Raw genomic sequence first — 26347 nt, 5'->3', positions numbered from 1 at the left:
GGGCTTGGGCACGTGTGTTAGTTACAGCCTTGCGATCCCTGGATTACATTTATCCCGGGTGAAACTGTAGGGTCGGGACTCTTCATATTTAAGGATGAAAGCGGTAAGTGTCGTGAGGAGCCCGATCTCCGCGGCTTAGGCCCCCTGGTGTAGTTTTTCGGCGAGTTTTTGCCCTTGTATAGGGGGCGGTGGCTTGGATTCGGGGCTCCCTCCTTTCTGTGCGCTGCCAGCCTCCCGGCGCTTAGATCTGGATCGCCTATTGTGCTCGCGCTCGGCTTCAGGGGGCCGCGATGATACAAGCACGGAGTCTTCTCTCTGTAGAGTGTCGGACATTAAAGGGTTCTTCGAGACCGTCTTTCGAACCCTTTATTTTACAAATGTGACAGGGTCTTGCTCTCAGCGAGTTTATAATGTGAGTCATGGGACGCGAGATGAGTCCATTTTTTCCCCTAACGGGTGTGGGGATAAAAAAGTAAGTGATTTGCCCCGCTTCTCAAAGAAAAAGAGCTGGGATTTGAATTTCTCAATTAGAGGTTACCAGCAAGCGTCGAAATCCAAATATCCTAATTCCGTTTGCCCTCCTTAGTTTGAGTCTTTGACAAGTCATATAATCTCTCTCAGCCTTAGCTTTTTCATCAGCTATTTGAAGGTAGCAGCAATCACTGCTTAACGAGGTTGTTGGAATCAAATATGTTGGAGAACTTAGCAAGCAGTAACACGATATATGAATGTCACTTACTTTAAAGACAACATTTTGTTCTGGGTTTGCAGTTTAAATTTCTGGTATGCTGTACTCTTGTTGTTTTCTAGAGAAGAAATAAAAAACAGGTCCCAAGCTTTCGGAAGTTACTAAAAACTAGTAAAGTCAAACTTGAAAACAAGCTAAAAAATAAGCAATTTAAACAACAAAGCACTCTCAAGAAGTACCGGAAAGAACAGAGGAAACTAAGACAAGCTGTAAAAGATGCTGTGTCTAAGAAACCGATGCCACTGGAGGACCCAAAGAGAAAACGACCAGGTAATTGGGAAAGCATTCATGTCCTGTAGTTTCTATTGATTTGTCCTAAAATGTTCATGAAATAACATTGCTTTCTAGTAATCAGTCTTGTTTCCAGATCTTCCCAAGAGTAAGTAAGGGTAGTAGTCCTATGTGCTTTATCACAGTCCGTGTTAGAAAACATTACAGGATGGTATTCACTGAAAAAGAGCTAGTCTCTGCTTTTAGTTTGTCTAGAAAGCAGGTCTGAAGATAGAATACTTGGGAAAACAAACTGAGAGTAGCTGTGTAAATAACTGTTGGGGAACATGCCAGCGCTGCCACTTTCTCATTCACTGGCAGTCAGCTTAGGTAAGAACATTGCCTTTCTCTGGGGCATCCTTGACAGTGTTGCCAAGGTTCACTTAATTTTCTCAGCTTCAGCTTTCTTTTCATGTGGAAACTTGGAGTGAAATTGAGCTGTAACTGTCAGGGTTATCTTTTGTAAAACTATTGAAGAACTCCCCAAGTACTCAAAATGGGTAAGGATTCTGACCATTTTGAGTCAAACCAGTTCCTCTACAATGTTCTGGTGCTTTCAGGGTATTTATATTTGATCGTACCTGACTTTAGTCTTCCCATGTATATCTCATTTTCTTAAATCTGACCTATTTAGTTTGATCTCTTGGTTACATATTATTGTGATGTATAAAAAGGTTGTTGGACTGGAAGTGGGGAAACTTGGGTTTTTACCTTAATTTTGTTATTAGCAAAGTGGCCTTAGTTGGTCACTTAATCTCCAGGTACAATCTGTTTAAAAAAAAAAATGTTGCTTGAGTTACATGCTTTTTAAGATATTTTCTATCTAAATTTCAGTGGAATTTTAAAAAATGTGATATGTTATAATTATATATAAAAAGTAAAATACTTATTTTTATATGCTGAGCATCTAAATGAAGTCTATTAAGCGGTAAGGTATGAGTATCTGAGTTAGAGAGAACAGCTTTGGGAATTATCTGCACTTAGATGGTAATTGAAGCCTTAGACTTGGTAGAGTCAATGTGAAGACTGTGTAGTGTGAGAACAAGAGAGTCAAGAAAGAATTTTAAGGAACCCAGCGTTTAAGGAATGGGTGGAAGAATAATGTGATGTAATGAGGTTTATTAGGAGAATTAGGAAGAAAACCAGAACTGTACAGTGTTAGAAATCAGAAGGATGTTGAAAGAAAGAAGGAAATTCTTTATGTCCCAACATGAAATAGTCTACAAAATAGTTAATTAAAAAAAAAAAGGTGAAAAGTAGTGTGTATTGATGCTTTCACTCACTTGAAATTATAGACTTTTGCCACATGTATGAGATGCTTATACCATTTGAATAAAAATATATTTATAAACTCAAATACAGTATCACAAAAAGATTTTCAGGTAATGCTTTTCCTTTGACCTAACAATCTTACTGTTAGGAATTCAGTCTATGATTATATTTGAAAATATTTGCCAAGAATATATTTCCAAGTATGCTCATTTCAACGTTATTAATAATAGCAAAAAAAAAAAAATGCCACCATGATCAAAAATTGAAAATAAGATGTTCATCAACAGGAATTATTGAGTGACATAATGTTGTTTATCTATGGTGGAATACAATACAGCTGTTAAGACTGACAGAGCTATAGTCCATCAGTATGATCTATATGATCTATGAAGCGAAGGTTGACAAATTGCCCACTGGAGGATGACTTGACCATCTTAAAATGCTGATATAAAGAATTTAATGGACTAGACAGTTTGAAGGTCCAAGGGAGAGAGGGCTTAAATGATAGGAGAAGGTAAGAAGTTCTGAGATCCAGAGCCCAGGAGGAGGGACGCTCTTAAAAAGTTATGAGAAGGAAAACAAGGGATGGAGGCCGATGTTGTTGAATTCAGTGTGGGAAATTGCAGGAGTTTCTAGCTTCTGGCTTTTCTTTTCTTAGTGATAGAGGAAGCTAGCTCCTCTGAGGATTATGAAGTGAGGCGGGTGATGGCGTTAGAAGTGTGATGATAGAGAAAAGATTTGAACAGTCTAAGGAAGAGAGAAAGCTGATCAGGGAAATAAACCAGCTGCTGGTCACTGTTGAGAAATGGTAAGCTCACTTAGAGTAGGTAGGAGTTCCTTTCTATGCAAGGTGTACCTTTGTATGGCAATATTTACTAGTGTTATTGGAGTCAGGGAGAATTACAGGTTCTGTTAGGGAACTAAGATTGTCTTGTTCATGGTTGAATCCTTAGCACTTAGACCACTGCTTGGCACTTAGTCGACATTCATTTTTATACTAAAAAAGAGAAAGAATGAGGGACAGACAGAAGATGGAGTGATCCGTTGGGGTTTTGTTAGATGTAAGTGCGTAAACCGTAGAAGGGAAGGTAGTTGAGGATATTGGCAAGAGGGCAGTTGAAATGATAACCATGCAGGGGAAGTTCAGGAGTGTAGAACACAATGGAAGATAGAAGTAGAGTGGTCAGAGGATAGAAGACCTATATATGGGTCACAGAAGTGCAGTGGAAGTAACCAGATGAGACCTAGAAGGACAAACGGTTGTGGTCAAGGCCTGGGGTGAGCACCAAGGTTTGGGATGCGGCCTGCAGAGGGGGTGGCTGAAGTGGAAAGGAAGTCAGTGGGGATCAGAAGGAGTGAAGCAGCTAAGTCCTCGGTTCTCTCGTGCTCTGAAAGACATTGCAGACTGTGTGGAGGCATTTTATTTTTTAGTTGTGACAGTGACCTGCGAAGACTCCTGGCATTTAGTTTTCAGGGGTTGGAGATGCTAGCGTTTTGCCTAGCTCAAGACACCCCGGTAGAACAAAGCCGTCTGGCCCAGCATGTCTTTAGTGCTCCCATTTAGAAACACCAGGCTGACTGTACTAGAAAAGCATAAACTTTTTCTCTTATTAACACAAAAACACAGAGTTCTATACCTGGAATACCAGTTTCTGAATTTGTTTTTGTTGTTGGAACAGGTAAAAGGATTGAGAGGGAAGAGGAGGAAGAAGAGGAAGCCCTTCCTTTGGATATGATGGATGCAGATGACTTGCAGTTAATGAGAGACTTAGGACAAAGAGCATCTTTTCTAACGAGAGATCTTTCTTCTAGGTAATACTTCCTTTAGATTATAAACATTCACATCTTTTCAGTATTAAAAACTTGATTCTGAATTTTAGTTAGGTGGTTAGTAGTGCAAGATGTTCAGCTCGGAGCATAAGAGAGTAACTCAGTTTATTTCCTAAATAAAGGAAGTTCATGACTAAAGCAAACTGATTTTATTTAGTGTATATCTTCATTTCTTTTGAGTCTGAATAGTGAAGTAGAGTGTCCTGGGGGGAGAATGTAGTTCTCTGGGGAATTGACAGAACAGTCCTGAGTTCTTAATGGCTACGATCTCAGTCCTTGTTACCCTGTTGGGGACATATTATTCCCATTTACAGAGGAAACCGATGCTTCCTGCCATCACAACTAGTGGATCTGCAGTTTAAACCTAGATCTTATTAACTCCGAAGTCCATGCAATAGTTTCAAGGTTTTTGGGAAAGTAAAACAGCATGATGTCACCCTTAGCTTTGTGGAATAGTTTTCAAAAAGAATCTGCTGTAGCTTTCACTTCTCTTTTGTATCTGAAGGCAGCTGTAGTCTTTGGGGGAGACTGTACAATTCTTTTATTCATTTAGTTAACTTGAGTGCCTACTATGTGCCTGGTCTGGTGCTAGTATCTATATACTGATTTTTTTATTTTTTATTTTCTATATACCTATTGGAGGTTTGCCTAGTAGTTTACTTTTCCATACTTTTAAAATAATCTCTAGATTCCTTTGTAAATACACTAAAACTGGAATTTTTCTTTCCTGCAGTGAACCTGTTCACGCCAAGAAACGAAAGCATGAGCGTGTTATAGATAAATATGAAAAAATACCAAGAACTCTGCAAACTGCACCAGAAAAGGAACTGATTCACTTACTTCCTATCAAGGATAAAAGTGGTATAATCCCGCAGACCAGGGAGAAGCCAGGTGAATCTAATCAGTCAGCCAGTGTATTAGTAAACATTGTAGCTCTTTACTAATATCATCACATTTTTTTTTTTTCACTCGAGATCTAATTTTATTTTTTGCTTTTACCTACAGAATAGGGGGTCACTGCAGTTAGTCATATAGCAAGCTTGATGATTTTGGCCAGAAAAACAGATGGTTATCTCTCATATCTGTTGTGTCAGTATAGCTGAGGCTGCAATTTTGAGGTGATTTTCTTCTCAGAGATTTTTTTTCACCAAATACTCTTGTCTCTATAATTAGAATATAAGTTATCCTTTATTAACCTTTTTTCTTACATTTTCTTACCTTTTTCTTGTGAAGTAAAATACACAAAAGTCTAGAAATCAGAGTTGCCTTGCAAAGTTACGTGGTTTATCACAAAAAACACACCCATAAAACTGCTATCTGGGTAAGATATAAATGGTGCCAGCACCCAGAAACTTCCTTTTTGATCCCCTCAATCATTAATTGCTTCCTCCTTACAAAAGTAACTACTTTCCAGAGTTTTATGGTAATGACTTTCCTGCTTTTCTCTCTGTAGTTTTATCACTTAAGTATATTGTCAGATTTTTTAGTATATGTGCTGCCGAAGCAAGCGCTCAGATTTTTTAAATATACGTGTTTTCCATACAGTTATAGACAGTAAGCAAGATGAAGAGGACGAAGAAGAGCTGGAACTTGAGGAAGGTAATGGAATGCATTTTTGTAGTTACTAAATTGTTAATTGAAAATTACCTTTTTTGCGTAATAATAAATGTAACTTAATTTTAGATAAAGTCTGAAATGTGCATTCTAAATTACTGGTCATTTCAAGGTCATTTTGAACATTTTGAAAGTCTTAACCTTGTGGAATTTGATTCTTTGTTGCTCTTTATTACGGAAAATTTTATGCAGTTATGTTTGTAATGTCTAGGCATGCATGAAGAGTCTTGTAAATTATTACCATTTTGAATTCTTTTTAATTTTAAGTGAAGGACCTACCTATAAATATTAACTTTTCAGCTTTAAATTACAAACTGATTCTGTGATATGAAATCATTTCACTTCTTTCTTAGAGCAGTTATGTATGTCTGTATGTATGGCTATTTTAGATAATTGAAGGTGGGTTTCTAATAGGTAAGACAGTTACAGTCAAAGTTAAACTGAAAGAACATATGGTTTGACATTATATTTGTTTGGAATTTGCAGTAGAACAACCTGGTTAAATTTTACTTTAGCTTAGCAAACCTCATTAATGGTATAAATGAGATTACAGGTCAACCAGTTGTTTTCAGTCATCCTTCATAGGCTCATTAGAGATTATGCTTGTGTATTTATTAAATCTAGTTCTCTATCAATTTCTTAAGATGGACATACGTTCTTTAGTGCAAAGGACTGCAGAGAGTTGAAAGCAAGGTAGACTGTACTGTACTTTAAAAAAAAACAAAGTCAGGTTGCTTTTTCCCTTAATTCATGGCAATTATTATTATTATTTTTTTTAAAGATTTTATTTATTTATTTGACAGACAGAGATCACAGGTAGGCAGAGAGGCAGGCAGAGAGAGAGAGAGAGAGAGGAGGAAGCAGGCTCCCTGCCAAGCAGAGACCCTGATGCAGGGCTTGATCCCAGGACCCTGGGATCATGACCCGAGCCGAAGGCAGAGGCTTTAACCCATTGAGCCACGCAGGCGCCCCAATTCATGGCAATTATTATAAGTTTATTAGCATAGTAGTTAAGATTATGAGCTCTCAAGTCAGACTACCTGGGATTTGAATTCCATTTCTACTAGACTTATGAGTATAAGCAAGTTACACTCCCTTTGCCTCATTTTCTATGTACGAAATGGTTATGATGATTGTACCTGCCTCATAGCATTTTTGAGAGGATCATATGTAGTAATCTTGACCCATGACAAGTACTCAGTAAAAGTTATCATCATTATTATCTATCACTGTAGAAAATATTGTTGTATTGATAAAGGTTCTTGGATACTTGTAAATAAAGAAACGTTTAAGAGGGGATATCTAATCTCTTTCAGAAATCGTTGAAGATCCCATTCGAGAACTGACATTAGAAGAACATTTGATTGAGAGAAGGAAGAAACTACAGGAGAAGAAAATGCATATTGCAGCCTTGGCATCTGCCATATTATCAGACCCAGAAAGTAATGTAAGTAGTACTAATTTCTTTGAGCTTTTCATATTAGATATAGTGCAAATGTCTAATATTGTAAGATTCCTTTACTACCTATAAGCATATACAGAAAGGAAGAGCATTAAAATACAGTGACTGAGGTAGAATAAGAGTAGAAAGAACCTTGGGGCGCCTGGGTGGCTCAGTCGGTTAAACATTTGCCTTCAGCTCAGGTCATGATATCAGGGTCCTGGGATTGAGGCCCATGTCAGGGCTCCCTGCTCCATGGAAGACCTGCTTCTTCCTCTCTCTGCCTACTGCACCCTCTGCTTGTGCTCTCTCTGCAAAATAAATAAAATCTTGGGAAAAAAAAAAAAAAGAGTAGAAAGAACCTAAATGTAATCCTACATCTGCACTTAATTTTTTCTGTAATCTTAAGAAAAGTCACTTAAACTCTCTTGAGTCTTATTTTCATCTTCTCCAAATGAAGGTATTGAGGGGCTTCTGTGTGGCTTAGTTAAGTTTGGAACTCTTGATTTTAGCTCAGGTCATGGCGCAGGATCGTGGATCTAACTCTGCGCTGGGCGTGGAGCCTACATAAGATTCTCTCTCTCCCCCTCTACCACCTCCCTTCTCTTTCTCTTTCTTAAATAAATAAATAAGCTAAAACGAGGATATTGACTTAATGTTAGAACTCTGAAAGTGCTAAGTGTAAAAATTAATTGGACAAGAGAGAAGGAACTTACTTGCAAATTTACTTGACTGATGGGATTTTTAATAAGGAACATGCTACACAAAAGTCAGTGAAATTAGTTCAGGAGTACTTGTAAGTGGAAAATATGTTAAGTGAAATAGATCAGAATTATAATGATCAGTGGGCCATGGGATCAGTGGTGAAGATGGTCATGGTTAGAACACGTGGACTCCAGAAACCTGGGGTACTGTCTGTTAGACTTTGGGTAAGTCCTTTTACCCAAGACTCATTTTCTTCATCTCTAAAAAGAGAATGGTACCTGTTTTAAAACTTTGTTATAAGGGTTAAATAATCAAATATACATGAAGTCTTGTAAAGTAGTACTACTGTTCCTGTTAATGTTGGTGTTCCTGTCATCCTACTGTGAATATACTTGTTTATTGAACAATAAAGTAGATTATTTACCTTTGTAGAAAAAATTGCATCTGGGTATGTTTTGGAGCAGTACTTGTTCTTTTTTAACAAAGCGAAGGGAAAGTCTGGAGCAGAATTAGGGAGGGAAATTTGGAATATTTCTCACCTCTATCATCTCATTTAATCATTATAAAACCATAAAGACAAGAACTGTTGATCTTACTTTACAGCTGAAAAATTGAGCCCTAAAAAATTCAAGTAAATTTGTTATGATTTCAACAGTTGCTGGATTAGAATCTGGGTCTTCCAGCTCTGGAGCCTCATGCTCACACGAGTTAGGGCTAGCGAATAGGTGGGAGCATATTGGTCCTAGCCCCGCTGCAGCAAATGTTGCTAACTAACCAGAGGATTTCTTCTCAAGATACCTAGCAGGCAGTAGTAGTTCATCAAAGCAAGCACATTCATTGAACTGTTTTAACTTCAGCATTACTTCATACAAATGATGTTTGTACGAGTCTTGTTGAAGCTAATGTATATACATTCTACTTATAAATTCCTGATTAACTTCTGTATATGTGATGAATATATTTGGTGTATCTAACATTTTAATTAAAAAAAAAAATTAAGAGGCACATGCTTTAAGAAAACCCAGTAAAAAAAATTTCAAAGAGTAAGGGCACCTGGGTGGCTCAGTGGGTTAAAGCCTCTGCCTTCAGCTCAGGTCATGATCCCAGGGTTCTGGAATCGAGCGGGGAGCCTGCTTCCTCCTCTCTATCTCTCTACCTGCCTCTCTGCCTACTTGTGATCTCTGTCTGTCAAATAAATAAATAAAAATCTTAAAAAAATTTTTTTCAAAGAGTAGGTATATTAATAAATTAAAAAAAAATTTTTTTTTTTAAAGATTTTATTTATTTATTTGACAGACAGAGATCACAAGCAGGCAGAGAGGCAGGCAGAGAGAGAGGAGGAAGCAGGCTCCCCGCTGAGCAGAGAGCCCGACGCGGGGCTCGATCCCAGGACCCTGAGATCATGACCCGAGCCGAAGGCAGCGGCTTAACCCACTGAGCCACCCAGGCGCCCCTAAAATTTTTTTTTAAGTCTGTATCTTCTAACTATTTACCAAGGATAAGATTGGCTTTGATGATTTATCTTTTGGTAATGTGAGTCGTAGCTGGAGTTGTGTTTGACTAAACTCTCTGAGTCACTGCATGGATTCCACTTGTGCCAGATGTGAGGCTATTGTCTTTTGTTCTTAATTGTTTTGCAGTCATTTCTCTGCCCTTCCAAGTTCTTTATTTCTTTAACAGATTAAAAAATTGAAAGAACTACGTTCCATGCTGATGGAACAGGATCCTGATGTGGCTGTTACTGTTCGAAAGCTGGTGGTAATTTCCCTGTTGGAGTTATTTAAGGACATTACTCCTTCATATAAAATCAGACCCCTCACAGAAGCAGAAAAATCTACCAAGGTAATGATAGATAACAATTACTGTACAAAATAAGCTGAACATTTTGGAGAGGTAGGGATGGGAGAAATAGTAGGGTTTTTGATTTGCCCGCTTTTGTAGGACTGGGTATATACTATGCTCTCACATTTTGTGCTAATTTAAGGATTTTGATATTTTGATTTTAAAAAATGAGTGGTCTTTCTGATTTTTTCAGATCCGCAAAGAAACCCAGAAGTTAAGAGAATTTGAGGAAGGCCTGGTTAGCCAATATAAATTTTATTTGGAAAATCTGGAGCAAATGGTTAAAGGTATATTAAACATCTAAAAATATGTAACATAATTTACTTTGGTTTGGAAGGTGAGTTCTAGCTTTTGTGCTCTGTTGAGAGTGTAGCATGTTGTCAATGCAGAGTCTCTAGTCTGACTTCCTGGGTTCAAATCTGGGCCCTCTACTTAATGCCCATGTGGTGGGCAAATTACTTAATCTCTCATTGTTTCCATTTTTCTGTTTATAAATAATAGTACTTATTTTGGGCACCTGAGTGGCTCAGTGGGTTAAGCCTCTGCCTTCGACTCAGGTCGTGATCTCAGGGTCCTGGGATCGAGGCCCACATCGGGCACTCTGCTCGGCAGGGAGCCTGCTTTCCTTCGTCTCTCTCTGCCTGCCTCTCTGCCTCCTTGTGATCTCTTGCTGTCAAATAAATAAATAAAAATCTTAAAAAAAAATAGTACTTATTTCATAGGATTGTTGTGAGAAGTAAATTAATTTCTAGATGAAAGTTGCTTACAACGGTGCGTAGCCTGTATTGATCAGCTGTTAGTATTATTGTTGCTCTAGGTCTTTTCCTAGTATGTTTCTTGAATTCGTGAATGGTTGAAATTTATGCTGCTGGTTTTTATTTGGAGAGGGTAATTAGGGGAGAAGGATGGCTTGAAATGGATGAAATTAGTGCCTTAAAAATGGACTAGAGGGGCGCCTGGGTGGCTCAGTGGGTTAAGCCTTCAGCTCAGGTCATGATCTCAGGGCCCTGGGATCAAGTCCCGCATCGGGCTCCTTGCTCAGTGGGGAGCCTGCTTCTCTCTCTGCCTCTGCCTGCCTCTCTCTCTGCCTCTGCCTGCCTCTCTGCTTGCTTGTGATCTCTGTCGCTCTGTCAAATAAATAAATAAATAAACAAATCTTAAAAAAAAAAGTGGACTAGAAAGAAGTCGGTTGTATTGGATGATAAACTCTTCCACCAAACCTTTATTCTCTTTTGTTCAGAAAAGGAGGGTCCTATGAAAATTGGAGCATGAATGGAGAAGAATTCAGTTGCCTAGGTCAGGTCAGATGCTTTTACTTTACTCAGCTGGGCTCCTTTACTCAGTAGTGGGCCTAAGGATCACCTAGTTGCTGTCTCAGCTGGAACAGGACTGCCGAATCCTATTGGCCCAGTAAGGGCAGGAAGGAGATGGTGGGGTTGGGTGCTGAGGATGTTGCTTCCATGCTCTAGCCTCCCGACTGGAGCCTCCTTGGGAGCATACATTCCAAGGCCTGGGAGCTTTATGTGGACCAGCACTGTCCAAGAGAAATAGAACATGAGACACATACGTCATTTGAAAAATAGGTAACCATGCTAAGGAAAAAAAAGTAAAAAGTAGCGAAATTACTATGTATATGATTATTTCAACAAATGATTTCAACATGTAATCAGTTTTAAAAATTAGGTATCTTACATTCCTTTTTTTGTACTAAGTTCAAAATCTGACGGGTATCTCACACTGCCGGCACGTCTGTGTTTGGACTAGCCCCAGTTCAGACGTTCAGTGGTCACGTGTGGCTGGTGGCCTCTGTGCTGCACCACGCGGGGGTGGGCCTTTTCTAAGCTGATGGAACCTTATGAAGTCTTGATTTTTTAAGTTTTAAAAAAATTATGGTAAAATACAACTCTACCATTGTAACTCTTTGTAAAGCTTACAGTTTTGCGGCGTTCGGTAAATCCGGTGTCATCTAGCCGTCACCGCTGTGCATTGGCGGTACTTTGGCACCTTCCCCCTCGGAAGTTCTCTGTTAAGCCTGAGCTCCCCTTTCTCTCTTGCCCCAGCCCGTGGCAGCCACCATTCTACTTTCTAAGTTGCGTTGAGTATGGATCTGGCTAATCCAGGAACCTCATAAATAGAATTCTACAATAAGTTATACAATATTTGTCCTTTTGTGACTGCCTTATTTCACTTAGCATAATGTCTTTAAGATTCTCAGAGCACGTGTCAAAATTTCCTTCCTTTTAAAGGCTGATTAATATTCCATTGTATATATGTAAATACATTTTGTTTATTCATCCATTATGAAGTCTTGTTAGGTTTAAGTAAATAGAAGATATGGTTCTTGTGATGAATATAGCTTGTTTGAGGAAAACTCATATACTTGAGAAGCAATTTAAAACACAGGCGCTGTCATCTATACTGTCTTTCTCATCTCTGGTTGTGTATGATGTACACGGAAGTGTTGAACCTACTTTAGAAAAACCAGTGTATTTTCCTTATTCAAGATGCGATGTTATGGTAGCAGAGTATGTATGTAGAAATTTGTAGAAAAGAGGTGCTGTGGGGACGCCTAGGTGGCTCAGTCGGTTAAACATCTGCTTTTGGCTCAAATCATGATCCCAGGGTCCTGGGATAGAGCCCCATGTCAGGCTCTCTGCTCAGTGGGGAGCCTCCTCCCTCTCTGCCTGTCCTTCCCCCTTCTTGTGTGTATGTGCTCTCTCTGTCAAATAAGTAAAATCTTCAAAAAAAGAAAAGAGGTACTGTGAATCATCAGTTATTTGAAGAAAAACTTAAATCTTCTTCACCTCCTCAGTAAAGATACCACAGTGAGCATTAGCAAGAAGTTGGGAGAAAATGTTCTAGATTCTCCAGAATTTTGGAACATGGGAGAGATCGGGGCTCAGAATCTGGAGTTTGCTCATATTCACTAGCCAAGTAGTGGAGGATTAGGATTTGAACCCAGGTTTCTTGACTTGTAATCTAGTTTTTTGGGGAAAGCCTGGTAGAGCCCAGTCCAGGGATTCCGCCGTAAGGTATCTAGCTCTCTGTCTCCCCTGCCCTGATTTATTCCCGAGACTCTTTTCCTCTAATGATACATCTTTTAAAATGCATGGAAAGCCAAAGTTCTTAACATGATGGTGAGAGTCAGAGAGTGGATGATGGCAGATAAACTTAATGATAACGTTTGTACTTGTGTCTAAGGGTGGATACAACACTTAAGAATTTGCACAGTGTATACTATTATTGCTTATTCCTGTTAAAGAAAGCTAATTAGTTGAAGCTTTGATCAATGAGTACAGTAACTACAGTTCTCTTTTGATTAGACTGGAAGCAAAGGAAACTGAAGAAAAGTAATGTAGTTTCCTTAAAGGCCTACAAAGGACTGGCAGAAGTGGCTGTGAGGAGCCTGTGTGAGCTGTTGGTGGCACTACCTCATTTCAACTTTCACAACAACATTATTGTGTTGATTGTCCCTCTCATGAATGACGTGTCAAAATCGGTGGGTTGCTAAGTGGTTGTTGGCTTTCATCCTGAACACAAAGTTCTAGACCTTGTGATTATTATTTTTGTCTTAGAATTCTTTTGGAGCTATTATTTATCGCTAAAGTAGTGTCACTTTGTTAAACGTTGTCTCTTTAAGAAAATTCTTTGAACGTAAGTTTAGTGTGGTGGTTCTGAGCAGGAGGTGCTTTTGCCCTCCAGGGAATGTGAGGCTGTGTCTGCGCGTAGTTTTGATTGTCACCCCTGCCATGGCTACTACTGGCATCTAGCCGGCAAAGGCTAGGGGACTAATATACTTCTCACCATGCACAGGACAGCCGTCCACCACCAAATGAATAGTTGTCTGGCTTAAAATGCTAGTGGTGCCAAAGTTGAGAAACACTGGCTGAGTGTAACATTTTATTTCTTTCAGATATCTGAAATGTGTTGTGAGGCAGTGAAGAAACTGTTTAAGCAAGATAAATTAGGCCAAGCTTCCCTTGGTGTGATTAAAGTGATTTCTGGTTTTGTGAAGGGCAGAAATTACGAAGTTAGGCCAGAGGTAAGCCTTCCTTTGCTGACCTTGCATTTTATTTGTTTTTAATCTGCAAAGTTAATTTTCAGTTGTTATGAGGAATTTTATTCTTTGTAGAAGACTCCTCAAGTGTAACTACTCTTAACAATTTAGTACAAATTCTAGGTGTTTATACATACGACATATATATTTGTTTATGTATCTATAAAATTATATAATACATGTTTAGATTTTAAAATAAAAATGCATTTATTCTATGGAAGCTATTCTGGAGCTGTTTTCATTTTATCTTGTAGAGGGATGTCTCTTCCTTTTTTAACATCTGCTTTTAGTTTCTTATTATATGAATTAGCCCCCTACTTGATGGACAGCTGAGTAGTTTCGACAGTGATCATAAAAGAGAACATCTTGGCTATATTATTTTTTCATACTAACAGCAGGAGTATTCTGTGAGTTAAATTTTTAAAGTTTAGATGCTGGGCTCAATAGTAAACACATTTATAAATTTATAAATCTCCAGATAATTCTCATGTTTGCTGAAGTTGGAGACCCATTGGCTTAAATGAAAATAACTTGTCTTAAAATTAATAACACTGGTCTATATGGGTTTCTTTCTTTCTTTTTTTTTTTTGTCATTATTATTTTTTTAATTGGTGGGAAAAGATGAGGATTAGAACTGCTGACTGCAAAATGGAGGCTGGTTTGGTAAATTACAGCCGGTTTAGAAATATCTAATTTACATCTTCTCCTTCCATATACTGGTCCAAACCTTTTTCTGGCCTGTCTATTCTTTGTAACTCTAAGTACCGATGCCAGGTAATGTGTTCTATCTTTTTTCTACTCCTTACACTGCCAAATATTGTTATGTGTAGTTAGCCAAATACTAGTGTCCTGTTATAGACATAGATTCCGAATATGTTTAGCAATAAGATAATAGAACTTTAGTGTGAAATGTGATAAAAGGTATGTCACACAAACCATAAGTGACTCTTAATCTCACAAAACAAACTGAGGGTTGCTGGGGGGAGGGGGGTTGGAAGAGGGGAGTGGGGTTATGGACATTGGGGAGGGTATGTGCTGTGGTGAGTGCTGTGAAGTATGTAAACCTGGCGATTCACAGACCTGTACCCCTGGGGATAAAAATATATGTTTATAAAAAATTAAAAAAAAAAAGGTGTGTCACAGGTGTTTTCTTGTTTGGTTTTTTTTTTTGGCATAAAGGAAGGAAAAACATTGTTAAATGCTTTTCTGTATAAAGGGTTTGAGGGCAATAGAAATATTAAGCTGTGTATTGTGTTTTCTCCTCTTAGATGTTAAAGACATTCTTGTGCTTAAGAATCAAAGAAATAGAAGTGAAAAAAGATACAGAGGACATTAATAAACCAAAAAAGTTCATGACTTTCAAGGAAAAGAGAAAAACTCTATCAAGAATGCAGAGAAAGGTTTGGTTGATTTCCTTTTTTGTTTGACTTCAGATTAAAATCATAATGTAGGCACAGTCAGAGATCATAGTTAAATCATAAAAATAAATGTGTTAAAACCTAATATTTAGAAAATTTTATTTTCCCCGGTTATTGCAGAGAATTGCTTTATTAATTAAATTGACAGTTCATTGGCAAAAAGAGCAGTTGATGAAAAAATTTCTGTGTCACGCTGGCTTTTATCTTTACTGTTCAGATTGTCTTAGATACGCAGATCCCTTCCTTGACCAGGAAGGTGGTTTTTATGTAAACGGGCAACAAAGTGAAATTTTGTTAATTGAACCACGTTTCTTATTTGAAACCTAGGTTGAAATTCCAGCCCCTTGTTTATTTAGTATAAAACTTTTTTTTTTTTAGATTTTGAGAAATGGAGCTAGTAAAAGCAGCTACCTCGTGGGTCACCCTTCCGTCTTAATAAGATGAATTAATTATGTGAAGCACTTAGCAAATGTGTGGCACTGGGCGTGCTGTATAATGTATAGACATGAATTGCCACCACTATCATCGTTGTTACTACTTCTCAAGACCGGGTTATCAAATTGCTTATAAAAACAAAAGATAGTTTTCAGGGATACCCGTCTTTGAATATGCCTAAAATAAATTTTGAAAATGGGGCAGAAGTACCAAAATAGACTTAATAATTGGAAACAAATGAAGGTAAATCTTTTAATTATTTATCTTGCTATCCTAATATAAATTGGATATCCCTGTTAGAAACAGCATGTACGCAGCTGTGATGGCGAAACAAAAGACCCACTAGAACATGGCAGCTCCTTAACTTCGCATGAAGGAAGGAAACTCTTCCTGAGATGGTTCCCTGAGTCTCAGGCAGCTTAGCAACCATTATTTGCTGCTCCCATAAAGAAGTGGGAAAAACTGATACTTCGTTGAATTCCTCTGTAGTATCTGGTTTTGTTTTTTTTTTTAAGATTTTGTTTATTTATTTGACCGAGAAAGAGGGAACCACAAGCAGGGGGAGTGGGAGAGGGAGAAGCAGGCTTCCTGTTGAGCAGGGAGCCTGATGCGGGGCTCGATCCCAGGACCCTGGAATCATGATCTGAGCCGAAGGCAGACGCTTAACAACTGAGCCACCCGGAAGCCCCTGTAGTATTTGGTTTTATGCATTGTATGTAAATGTGTTTAGGAAGTATCGTTGATGACTAATTGCTGTGTTGTAGAGGATTTAACAATAAGAATTATTTCTGGGCTCTGTGTTCTTCCTTTTTTCTTTCTTTTGAAAAAGCGTAAATTATTGAAAACTACAGAGACTAATACAGCATAACCCATGTATCTACCATCCACAATGAGCAAATATTAATAGACTTCAGTTTTGTTCTTGAGAAGAAACTGTTGGTGATATAGTTAGAGTCCCTTTGTTCCTCACCCCGGTCTTGTCCTGCCTTCCTGCTGCTGTCCTTGGCTTGGTGCATGTTTGCTGCTTCTCCAGGTCTGTGTGTTTGTATTCATAGATAGTCTAGGGTATGTGTTTCAGAATGTTTACATATTATGCCTCTTTGAAGCTTGCTTTTTCACTCAGTGCTATATGCTCTTACTTTTTCTTTCCTTGTCTCATTCCAGTGGAAGAAAGCAGAAGAGAAGTTGGAGCGAGAGCTTCTGGAGGCAGAAGCTTCAGAGAGCACTGAGAAAAAACTTAAAGTGGTAGGCAGTTTCACATTCTCACGCTTTTAAAATGTTTTGTGAAATGGTTTTAACTAGAGATTATAGTTGCAACTTGGGGTTGTATGATCTCGGTTTGTCTCCCAAGGCTTTGATGTGATCGTTGTTGGTCTCATGACATCACAGGGTGTGTATCTTCATCCTGTTTTATGGAAACTCTTAAGATTGGATTGTGGAGAGGGTTGGGAAGGGACAGAAAGGTTGAGCTTTGACCGTCATCGTTGGGATAAGTCAGGAGAAAGAGTATAGGGTTATACTCAAGTCATTTTGTCTGCTTCTTCTGCCAGCACACGGAGACTTTGAATATTGTGTTTGTGACCTACTTCAGAATATTGAAGAAGGCCCAGAGGTCACCTCTCCTGCCAGCAGTTCTAGAAGGCCTTGCCAAGTAAGGGCTGTGTAGGTTGAAGCATTTTTGATTCTTTCTAAATAAGACCAAAAAACCCATGCCTCTTAACCAAGGTTCACTAATGATGACCCAGTGTTTTTCTGTCTTTGTCTGTCTTCGGCCTTTCCTTGAAACTGTTCATAACACTGTCTTTTTAGTTTTCTTATCTCAAGCCCTTTATTTTTTAAATCTCCTTCATAACTCCTTCCTTCTGCTGACTAAGTTCTGAGGGTCCTGAAGATTGATCGCTCAGTTCTTGGTTCTTTCTGCGCTGTGGCCAGTTATCTACTGTCAGACTTCTGAGTGGTCCGTGCAGACGACTCTTAAGTCTGTTCTAACCCTGCCTGCACATCCTTTCTCGAGTCCTGTGTAATCTTCCCTGCAAAGAGAAATCTCTCTGTATATTTTTGTGAACCTGTTGGGGGATGCAAACTAGAATAATGGTGCTTGTGATGGTTTTCCAGGTATTTGAGGTAGTATTCTCTAGAACAGAGCAGTAGAACTATAACGTGAACTACACATGTAATTTAAAGTTTTCCGTTAGCCACATTAAAAAAGTAAAAAATTGGTGCAATTAATTTTGACAAATTTTATCGAACTCAGCTTACCTAAGATATTTTGACATACAATCGGTATTAGTTATTGAGATACTTGGTATTCTTTTTTCCCATAAAAACCGGTGAATATTACACAGGATATCTCAGTTTGGACCAGCCCCATTTTAAATGACTAATAGCCATATGTGCTAGTGGCTGTCATCATTGGACAGCACAGCGATAGAAATAGGACTTAGGGTTGAAAGACAGAGAAAAGGCAAGTTCTGGTTAGTATAAGAAATTTCTTTGTAATGAGTGGAGTTATTTGGCAATGGAATTATAAAGTAATTGGGCCTTGTTATTGAAAAGACTGAAAGAGAGGTTGGTCAGAGAAGGGAATATTTCTAAATTGGATAGGACCTCCCGTTTGTTTTTCAGTGACTAGTTCCTTTATTTAAAAAAGCTTTTAGTCATATCTATTTGCTTTAAAAATTCAAATGATTCAGAAGAATACAAAATTTAAAAATTATAATTTCCCTTCCTATGTAAGTACATAAGTCTGTCTGCCTGTCTTCTGTCACACACATGGAATCCTGCTATGTAGATGTTCTGTAACTTGGCTTTTCTGTTTTGATAAAATGGTTACTTTGGGTATCTTTCCATGTTGGTGTGATTATATCCACCTTTTTTTTTTTTTTTTTTTTTTTTTACATTTGGAATATTCCATTTCATGGATCAGTAATACTTTTATTTGGCCAGCCCCCTGTGCTGTACTGGAAACACCTTCATGTACTTGTACGCATATATTGTTGGTCAGAAAGTCTGCTTGCTTTAAATGTTGATAAACAGTTCCTTCACAAAAAAAGTTGTACTAGTCCACAGGGAGTGTATCACATTTAAGAGTCCTTCTTGTCTAAGATTTACATAGTGTCAAAGGCTTTTGCACTAATATTGAAGAAAGATCTTGACTTAAGTACATCAGTGCCTAGGATTTTATGCTATACAGAGTGCTCTCACATTTAGTAGGTCAGATGATTCTTCTATAACTCTACCTAGGGATCTCAGTTATTTCTAAAAACAGAGGCCCAGGATGACAAGCGACTTACCTAGGATCATACAGGCAATTAATTGCAGAGCCTGAACTAGGTACCAGGTCTAGTATTCTTTCCATTTTATTTTTAAAGCTTTAGTAGGGTCCATATTCCTATAAATAACAGTCTCTTTCCTCCTTTCTCTTTTCCTGCTTCCCATTTTCCCAAAAGCTGATGTTTTTGACTCTTTTATGAGTTAGAGCAGCAGGGGGTAGCTGGTACACTTTCCTTGGGGAGTTGTTTGTTTTTAACAACTTGTTCTGTAGGGCAGAAGTATTTCTGAAATATTTTCAGTTTGTTTAGTGCCTCATATATTCCTGCTGAGTATAGTGTCCAGCTGTGGATGAATTGCTAGAAAGGTCATTCTGGGGGTACCTCGGTGACTCAGTGGGTTAAGCCTCTGCCTTGGGCTCAGGTCATGATCTTAGGGTCCTGGGATTGAGCCCTGCATCAGGCTCTCTGCTCAATGGAGAGCCTGCTTCCCCCAATCTCTCTGCCTGCTGCTCTGCCCACTTGTGATCTCTCTTTCTCTGTCCAATAAATAAATAAAATCTTAAGAAAAAAGGTCATTGTGAATTAATGACAAGTATCAATAATTACCACCACCTGCATCATAACTAACATTGAAATAGGGAATATTAAAAATAGGACTTTAAAGCCAAGTTTAATTTCTAGCTGTTTTACTTGTGTTTTTAGGTCACCTGTTGACTAAGCTCTGTTTGATTCTAGGTTTGCTCACCTTATAAATGTGGAGTTTTTTGATGATTTATTAGTAGTATTGCATACTCTCATCGAGTCTGGTGTAAGTAACTCTACTAATGAATTTTTAAGGTATGAATGGTGATTATTATACTTAGTGACCTTTTCTCCCTTTTTTTCAAGGACCTGAGCTATCGAGAAAGTCTTCACTGCGTCCAGACGGCTTTTCATATTCTTTCTGGGCAAGGTAAAATATTTTCTTAATCAAGTTTTGTTTGCTTTACCGTTGGAGGCTGTAACATACCTAATTGTTGTAATTTCAAAGGTGATGTTCTGAATATTGATCCGATGAAGTTCTATACACATCTGTATAAAACACTGTTCAAGTTACATGCAGGTATGTACATTTAGATAATGTCTTGAATAAATACTTACCTTTTAAGAATATCTTGTGTGTAGTCAATGAAAAATAAGAAATCAGAATTGGTGTATTAAAATGTTGGCCTCTGAGGGCCACACATCTGTATTTAACCTTATGTTAAGAGTTGGAGAGAGAGAATTTCTGGAATTGACTGGAGCTATGGTAGAACTGCCCTGAAGGGGATATCTGTGTTCTAGGTGCTACGAATGAAGGTGTCGAGATTCTCCTCCAGTGCCTTGATGTCATGCTAACTAAGCGCAGAAAGCAGGTTTCCCAGCAGAGAGCCCTTGCTTTCATCAAGCGCCTCTGTACCCTTGCTCTTCACGTTCTTCCAAATTCAAGCATTGGCATTTTAGCAACTAACAGAATATTAATGCATGTAAGTAATGATACAAAGCTAAGTTCAGTGGCAGTACAGCAGTGCTGTCTGGTTTGCATCTTTTTTCCCTATTTATGTTATTACTATGATGATGGGAAAATGGTAAAATCTGGAGAGAAAAGAACTATATAAAATTACAAAATGAAAGCATTTCCACCCCCGTTGATACTCTCCAGAGGTAACCATCCTACCATTTGTTGGGTTTCCTTCCAGCAAACTTTTTTTTTTTTAGACTTTTTTTATTCATATATAAAACGTGCAGCACATATACATAGACAACACCACTTTTTTATGGTGTACATTATAACATTTTTTTTAACACTAATGGTGATGGACACATTTTTGTGTCAGTACAAATATGTTTATAGCTCTTTAAAAAAAATATTTTATTTTGGGGGTGTCTGGGTGGCTCAGTTGGTTAAGCATCTGCTTTAGGCTCAGGTTATGATCCAGGGTCCTGGGATAGAACCCTTTGTCAGGCTCCCTGCTCAGCGGGGAGCCTGCTTCTCCCTCCCCTCTCCCTGCCACTTCCCCATTTGTGCACACGTTTTCTCTCTGTCAAATAAATATAAATCTTTAAAAACAAATAAAAACACACAAAAAACATATTTTAGTTTCTTTCTTTTTTTTTTTTTTTTTAAAGATTTTATTTATTTATTTGACAGAGATCACAAGCAGGCAGAGAGGCAGGCAGAGAGAGGGGAGGAAGCAGGCTCCCCTAGAGAGCAGAGAGCCCGATGCGGGGCTCGATCCCAGGACTCTGAGATCATGACCTGAGCCGAAGGCAGCGGCTTAACCCACTGAGCCACCCAGGCGCCCCCATATTTTAGTTTCTAAGTAGGCTCTACCCAACATGGGGCTTGAACTCATGACCCCAAGATCAGGAGTCACTCCACCCATTGAACCAGCCAGGCGCCCTGCTTATATTTCTTATTTAAGCATAAAAATCAAAATAAATTTAAATTCAGATAAAAGTACAGAATCCAGGGGTGCTTTCAGTTAAGCATCTGCCTTCGGCTCAGATCATGATCAGGGGTTGAGCCCCTCATCGGGCTTCCAGCTCAGTGGGAAGCCTGCTTCTCCCTCTCTCTGTGCCTGCTACTCCCCCTGCTTATACACATGCTTGCTTGCTCTGTCAAATAAATAAAATATTTTTTTGAAAAAAGTATAGAACCCAATAATATTCTTTACCAGTATTAATTACTTCTTTTTTTTTAATGTGACATTTTTGCAGACTTTCCCAAAAACAGATCTGTTGCTTGACAACGAGTCTCAGGGAAGTGGGGTTTTCCTTCCTGAGCTGGATGAACCTGAGTATTGTAATGCTCAGAACACTGCGCTTTGGGAATTGCATGCACTACGGGTAAGGATGGTCCTTTCTTTGTGAGCAGCGTTTTTCAGTTTTCCCTCAAGTTGTTATTATTGCCAGAGTCCTCAATATAATTTTGTTCTGGTCTGGCCTTTTGGAGAATTCCTGTTTTACTAATCAATATTTTACTTTGCTCTTTCTGGTTTTTAAGTTGATGAGGTGCATTTTCTAAGGAGGCAGAAAATGACATTTTTGTGGGGTGAGGTTTACAAAATTGAACTCTTTCCCCAGCACGATCCGGAATGGAAGGTTTGTATTGGGTGCTGCCCAGGGAGACTCTGGTAGCCCCTCAGCTTCGAGAGGGTGGCACTGCCGTGATCCCACAGTGCGGGCGCATTAGAGGGAGCCTCGTAGCAAGTGTGTTTCAGGAAACCTGTTGGAAACTAACTTTTTTCACTCTGAAAGAGAAATTGCCTCTTGATTTTTCTTTTCATACTGTAAAAACAAGACTGAACTACATCCCTGGTAGCTTGGTCATCAGGTTCATGTTGTCATCCTATGAGCAAAGGGTATTTTTTCTGTGTGTATGTGGTTACTGTGAATTACATATACGTTATATGGTTGTAAAAAATGAAGTGTGTGTTCGAGAAGATCTTTGCTGTAGCCCGTGTTTTATCAAGTACTGACCTGTACAAAATGTGGCTGTCCTGCTGTCCTTCAGAGACACTACCATCCCACCGTGCAGAGCTTTGCGGCTCACCTGATTGCCGGAGCCCCCTCTGAAGGCTCGCAAGCGCTCAAACAGGAGTTGAGCCGGAGGTAGGCATCAGACCACAAGCCACGCCTGGTCACTGTTCGCGCTGAGCCGCCTGCTTTAGAAAGTGATAGATTTTGAAACAGAAAGTACCAGTTGATCTGGATTTGGTCTCACTTCATATTCCTGAATTGTTATAAGGAGAAAACATGCCGACCATGATTTTGTTAGTGTGTTTTTGGTAATCACTTAACATTTTTTTGGTTATAAAAAGTTTCACACATCCAGGTAAGTAGAAAGAATAGTGAAAACACATACCCCTGACACTCAGGTTCAGCAGTTAGTGAGATAATGCCATCTTTGCTCTGTGGGAATGTCCACGAGTCCAGCCGCAGTGGGTTCCTCCCCACCGTCGAATGGTTGCAGTAGGGCCAGCAGGGGAGGAGTGAGAAGAGAAGCGCTTTGCAACACTGTGGCTCAGAGTGGCCATGCTTCCTGTCCGTGGGCCTCCCAGTTCTCTCGGTGCAGTGCGGCCTGACCTGCTGGTACTTCCAGCCTCCACTGTCAGCTCCAGATGGGGAGTAGCACCCTGCCCAGAGAAGTTCCTTTTCCAGCTTCTTACTCTGAAAAATTTAAAAGTACAGAAAAGTTGAAAAAATAACAACCTTTCCCCCGTACAAAAAGAGGCAATTACACAGAAAAGGAAGAAAAGACACCCTTGTAATATATTCACCACTCAGAGTTAATATTTTGGTGTAGATTTTTCTCATTTGCAGCCTGCTTGTTTCTCTGATTTGGAGATCACAGACAGGTGACTGATAGGCCAGCAGACTGGTATTCTAGCCTCTTCAGAGTTTAAACAAAAATGGAATTATTTGCTATATTTTAAATACTGGACAAATTCACCTAGAAGTTCCAACTTCTCTTGAAGTACTGGGAGATTTAGGAAAATAGGTCGATAGTTTTACACAGCAGAAGTCAGCTGCTTCCTCCCTCTAAATGAGGCAGAAACTCTAGTTTTCCATGAACCCTTTTCCTTTTGGGTATTATAAAGATAACTTTTGGCCTTATTAAATGAGAAAGTGGCCCATTTTTTCTTCCTCATACTTCCTATCTGTCCCCCATCCTTGTTTTTTAAAAGGGAAAACAAGGAGAAAACAATTACCTGTCTGTTTTCTTATTCGTGATCTTTCTCTGGCATGTTTTTGTCAGAGATCTTGATCCTGGCCTCATTTATGTCAGAAATTTCTTTCTCTGGAGGAAGATGAAGAAAGGGTTTATCCCAAAAGCTTGAGAAGGGAAACTCACGATGGTCTTGCCCTGGAGGGTGGAGCTTGGGATGAGACTCTAATTGCAATCCTTGGAGGCCCCTGCTGATCTCCTGGGAATGTGAACCAATCCCAAGTCACTGAGGATTCGTTTACATGCCGTGGGTATGGATGTTTAGTCTGTCCTGAATGGCCTCTCTTTGCTTTTGATCCAGGCCAATAACTGAGGGGTTGAGCTGTTTGAAATCCATGGAGGGTAACTCCGTGCTTCACTTGTCTGGCCCCCATGACTGTTGCGTATTGTCTGCGTAACTGGTCGAGTTGGGATTTGATCACATTGAGTTGGAGTTCTGCTCAGCCTTGTTTTTGTCCAGGCCTCTATTTCTAAATGTGTACCAGGCCTCTCTGAGGTAGATTTCGGTGATTAGCATTGTCATTACATGAGTATTTAGGATTTATTTTAGCAGTATGTTAGTTTGTTGGTTTCAAGAGCAGGATTAGGTTATACTTTACTGTATGGGTTTAGAATAGTGAGTCCTCTTTGGGTACAGTCCAGTTATTTTCAGGTTATACAGATATGGTGATGTCCTTACATTCTTTCTGTGATTATAGATCAGCTGCAGAACTTTTTCAGACATACAGTATGGGTGCAATGACATTCAATCCTCCTGTTCAGTCTTCGAGTTCCAAAAAGAAGGTATGTGATGTTTTTTCATTATCTTTTTTTTTAAAGATGAAGTAAAAACTAAATGTCTCTTATCAACTGATTCCAACTTGCTTAACTAACTATATTATAGGTCATTTTTTTTCATGTTTAGGAGTTGTTGATGGTAGGCTGGATCTCTGGGTTCGGGACTCTGGAGATTGTCATGAGACTTGTTCAGTGTAAGCTGTGTCCTGGGCCTGACCCAGTGCTTGGCACTGTCAGGTTTCATATGTTGGTTTGGGGTCTACTGTTGACATTTTCAGTTTTGCTCACAGCTTGGCTTTTGTTTATGTTTTAAGAACTTTTAATGTGAGTCACTTTGAATATTTTTTTCAGAGTGAAGTTTTACAAGGGGATTTGTTTTTGAATGAAGATTTAAATCAGCTAATCAAAAGACATTGCGGTGAAGTAGCTACTCACTCACCTCTGGATTTTGCCAAATATTTGAAAACATCACTGCGGTAGTAGAAGGAGTCAGTGGACTTTCTCTTATATTTGTGTTTGATTCAATGCACATAGAGACCTACCATTACTTTGGGACATTCTCTTTTTATACAAGGGAAGCTTCCTAAGAAGATTAGCAGAGGAGGAAGAATTGCCCTTTGCATGGCACAGAGTTCTGCCCCAATTCTGAAATTGTCATTAAGAAAGGAGAATTGAAAACCATCTACCTGCACATTTGGAAGTTTTTTAATGACATTGCCTTTTTAAAACGTAATATATATCTTGGGGCACCTGGGTGGCTCAGTTGGTTGAGTGTGCACAAACGTTGGGCTCCGTGCTAGGTATGGGGCCTGCTTAAGACTTTCTCCCTCTGTCCCAGCCCTCAGCTTGTGCCCGCGCATGCTCTCTCTCTCCCCATCCCCGCCATCTCTTTCTCTCTCCCTTTCTAAAAAAAAACCCAAAAAACAAAAAACTTAATCTTAAGTTATAGTTACAGTTTCAAAAAAATCTTTGGAGTGAACTTAATTGGATTACGGTTGCTGGATTAAAATGAGGGCATAGAGTGCAGAAAAATCAATACCATGAGATTGCTTTTTATCATTCAACTACTCTTTACCAAAACTCTTTCAAATGAAATAAATGTATTTTTATTGTAACACCAAAGATGGAAATGAGAAAATTCTGTATTTGAGTATATTTTCAGGAAGATTTTTAAGAAAAGCAAAAATAGCTTGAAATTAGATACCAGGTTCATTGGCTCTGGCTGAATGATACACTTTAATTAGTAACCTGATGTGATCTTTGTAAAAGAGAACGAGAGTGTTTATTATGGCTACTTTCAAAAGTTGAATGTGATTGTAGTCTCTTCACGGTTCTTCTCATTTTCCGCTGTGTTCTGGAGGGTGTTGGGGGAAGAACTGCTCCTGGGTGGAAAAACCAAGTTGAAGACTTGATTCTGTTTTAAGGATAAATGGTGCCTGTTTAAGGGCTTTTCTTCTTTTACTTCTCCTCTTTCTCCTGCTTCTCCTTCTCCTCCTTTTTTTCCTTTGTCATCATCGTCTTTGTACTACAGTTACGGTCCTGTTCTTATGAATATAATTAAAAAACAATATTTTACCTAAGCTACTGCCATATTCTAGTAATGGTCTGTGAAATAAGTTTTTGTAACAATGAGTTATAAATATTCTCTGTGAATAATTGAATAAAACAGCTGCTTTTTTTTTTTTTGCTTCCTATTCTTATGATACGAGAATTAAAAAAAAAAACGCACAGCAGTCCAACTAAATAGATCTCTTCTGTCTTCAAAACTATAGAAGCCAATTCTTTTGATCTGGAGCTTAAAGCTCTTTTTTTCCCCCTCACAATGTAAATGAAAATAGAAAGTTCCTTTATTACTCCTGTTTAATGGGGCTCAACAGTGCATGTTAATCTTTTAGCATATTCTTATATATGATTTT

The 26347-nt window shown here is 38.8% G+C and overlaps 1 protein-coding gene across 1 annotated transcript; it reads left to right on the top strand.

Moving 5' to 3' along the window:
• LOC111145124 (NOC3 like DNA replication regulator) lies at positions 1-25292 on the top strand. The gene is made up of 21 exons (XM_022499798.1): positions 1-103; positions 811-1018; positions 3970-4102; positions 4854-5011; positions 5666-5719; positions 7051-7181; positions 9561-9722; positions 9916-10009; positions 13046-13221; positions 13636-13764; positions 15048-15179; positions 16797-16877; positions 17183-17283; positions 19640-19712; positions 19793-19856; positions 19935-20006; positions 20228-20409; positions 21644-21772; positions 22440-22537; positions 24353-24437; positions 24783-25292. Exons 1-21 carry the CDS (start codon positions 95-97, stop codon positions 24909-24911), a joined length of 2400 nt encoding a protein of 799 aa, XP_022355506.1. The 5' UTR covers positions 1-94; the 3' UTR covers positions 24912-25292.
• Positions 25293-26347: the final 1055 nt, after the last annotated feature.

The sequence above is a fragment of the Enhydra lutris genome, unplaced genomic scaffold (genome assembly GCF_002288905.1).
Source record: "Enhydra lutris kenyoni isolate GAN:26980312 unplaced genomic scaffold, ASM228890v2 scaffoldscaffold12, whole genome shotgun sequence".
Classification (NCBI taxonomy): domain Eukaryota; kingdom Metazoa; phylum Chordata; class Mammalia; order Carnivora; family Mustelidae; genus Enhydra; species Enhydra lutris.
This window is presented reverse-complemented; position numbering and strand designations above follow the sequence as displayed.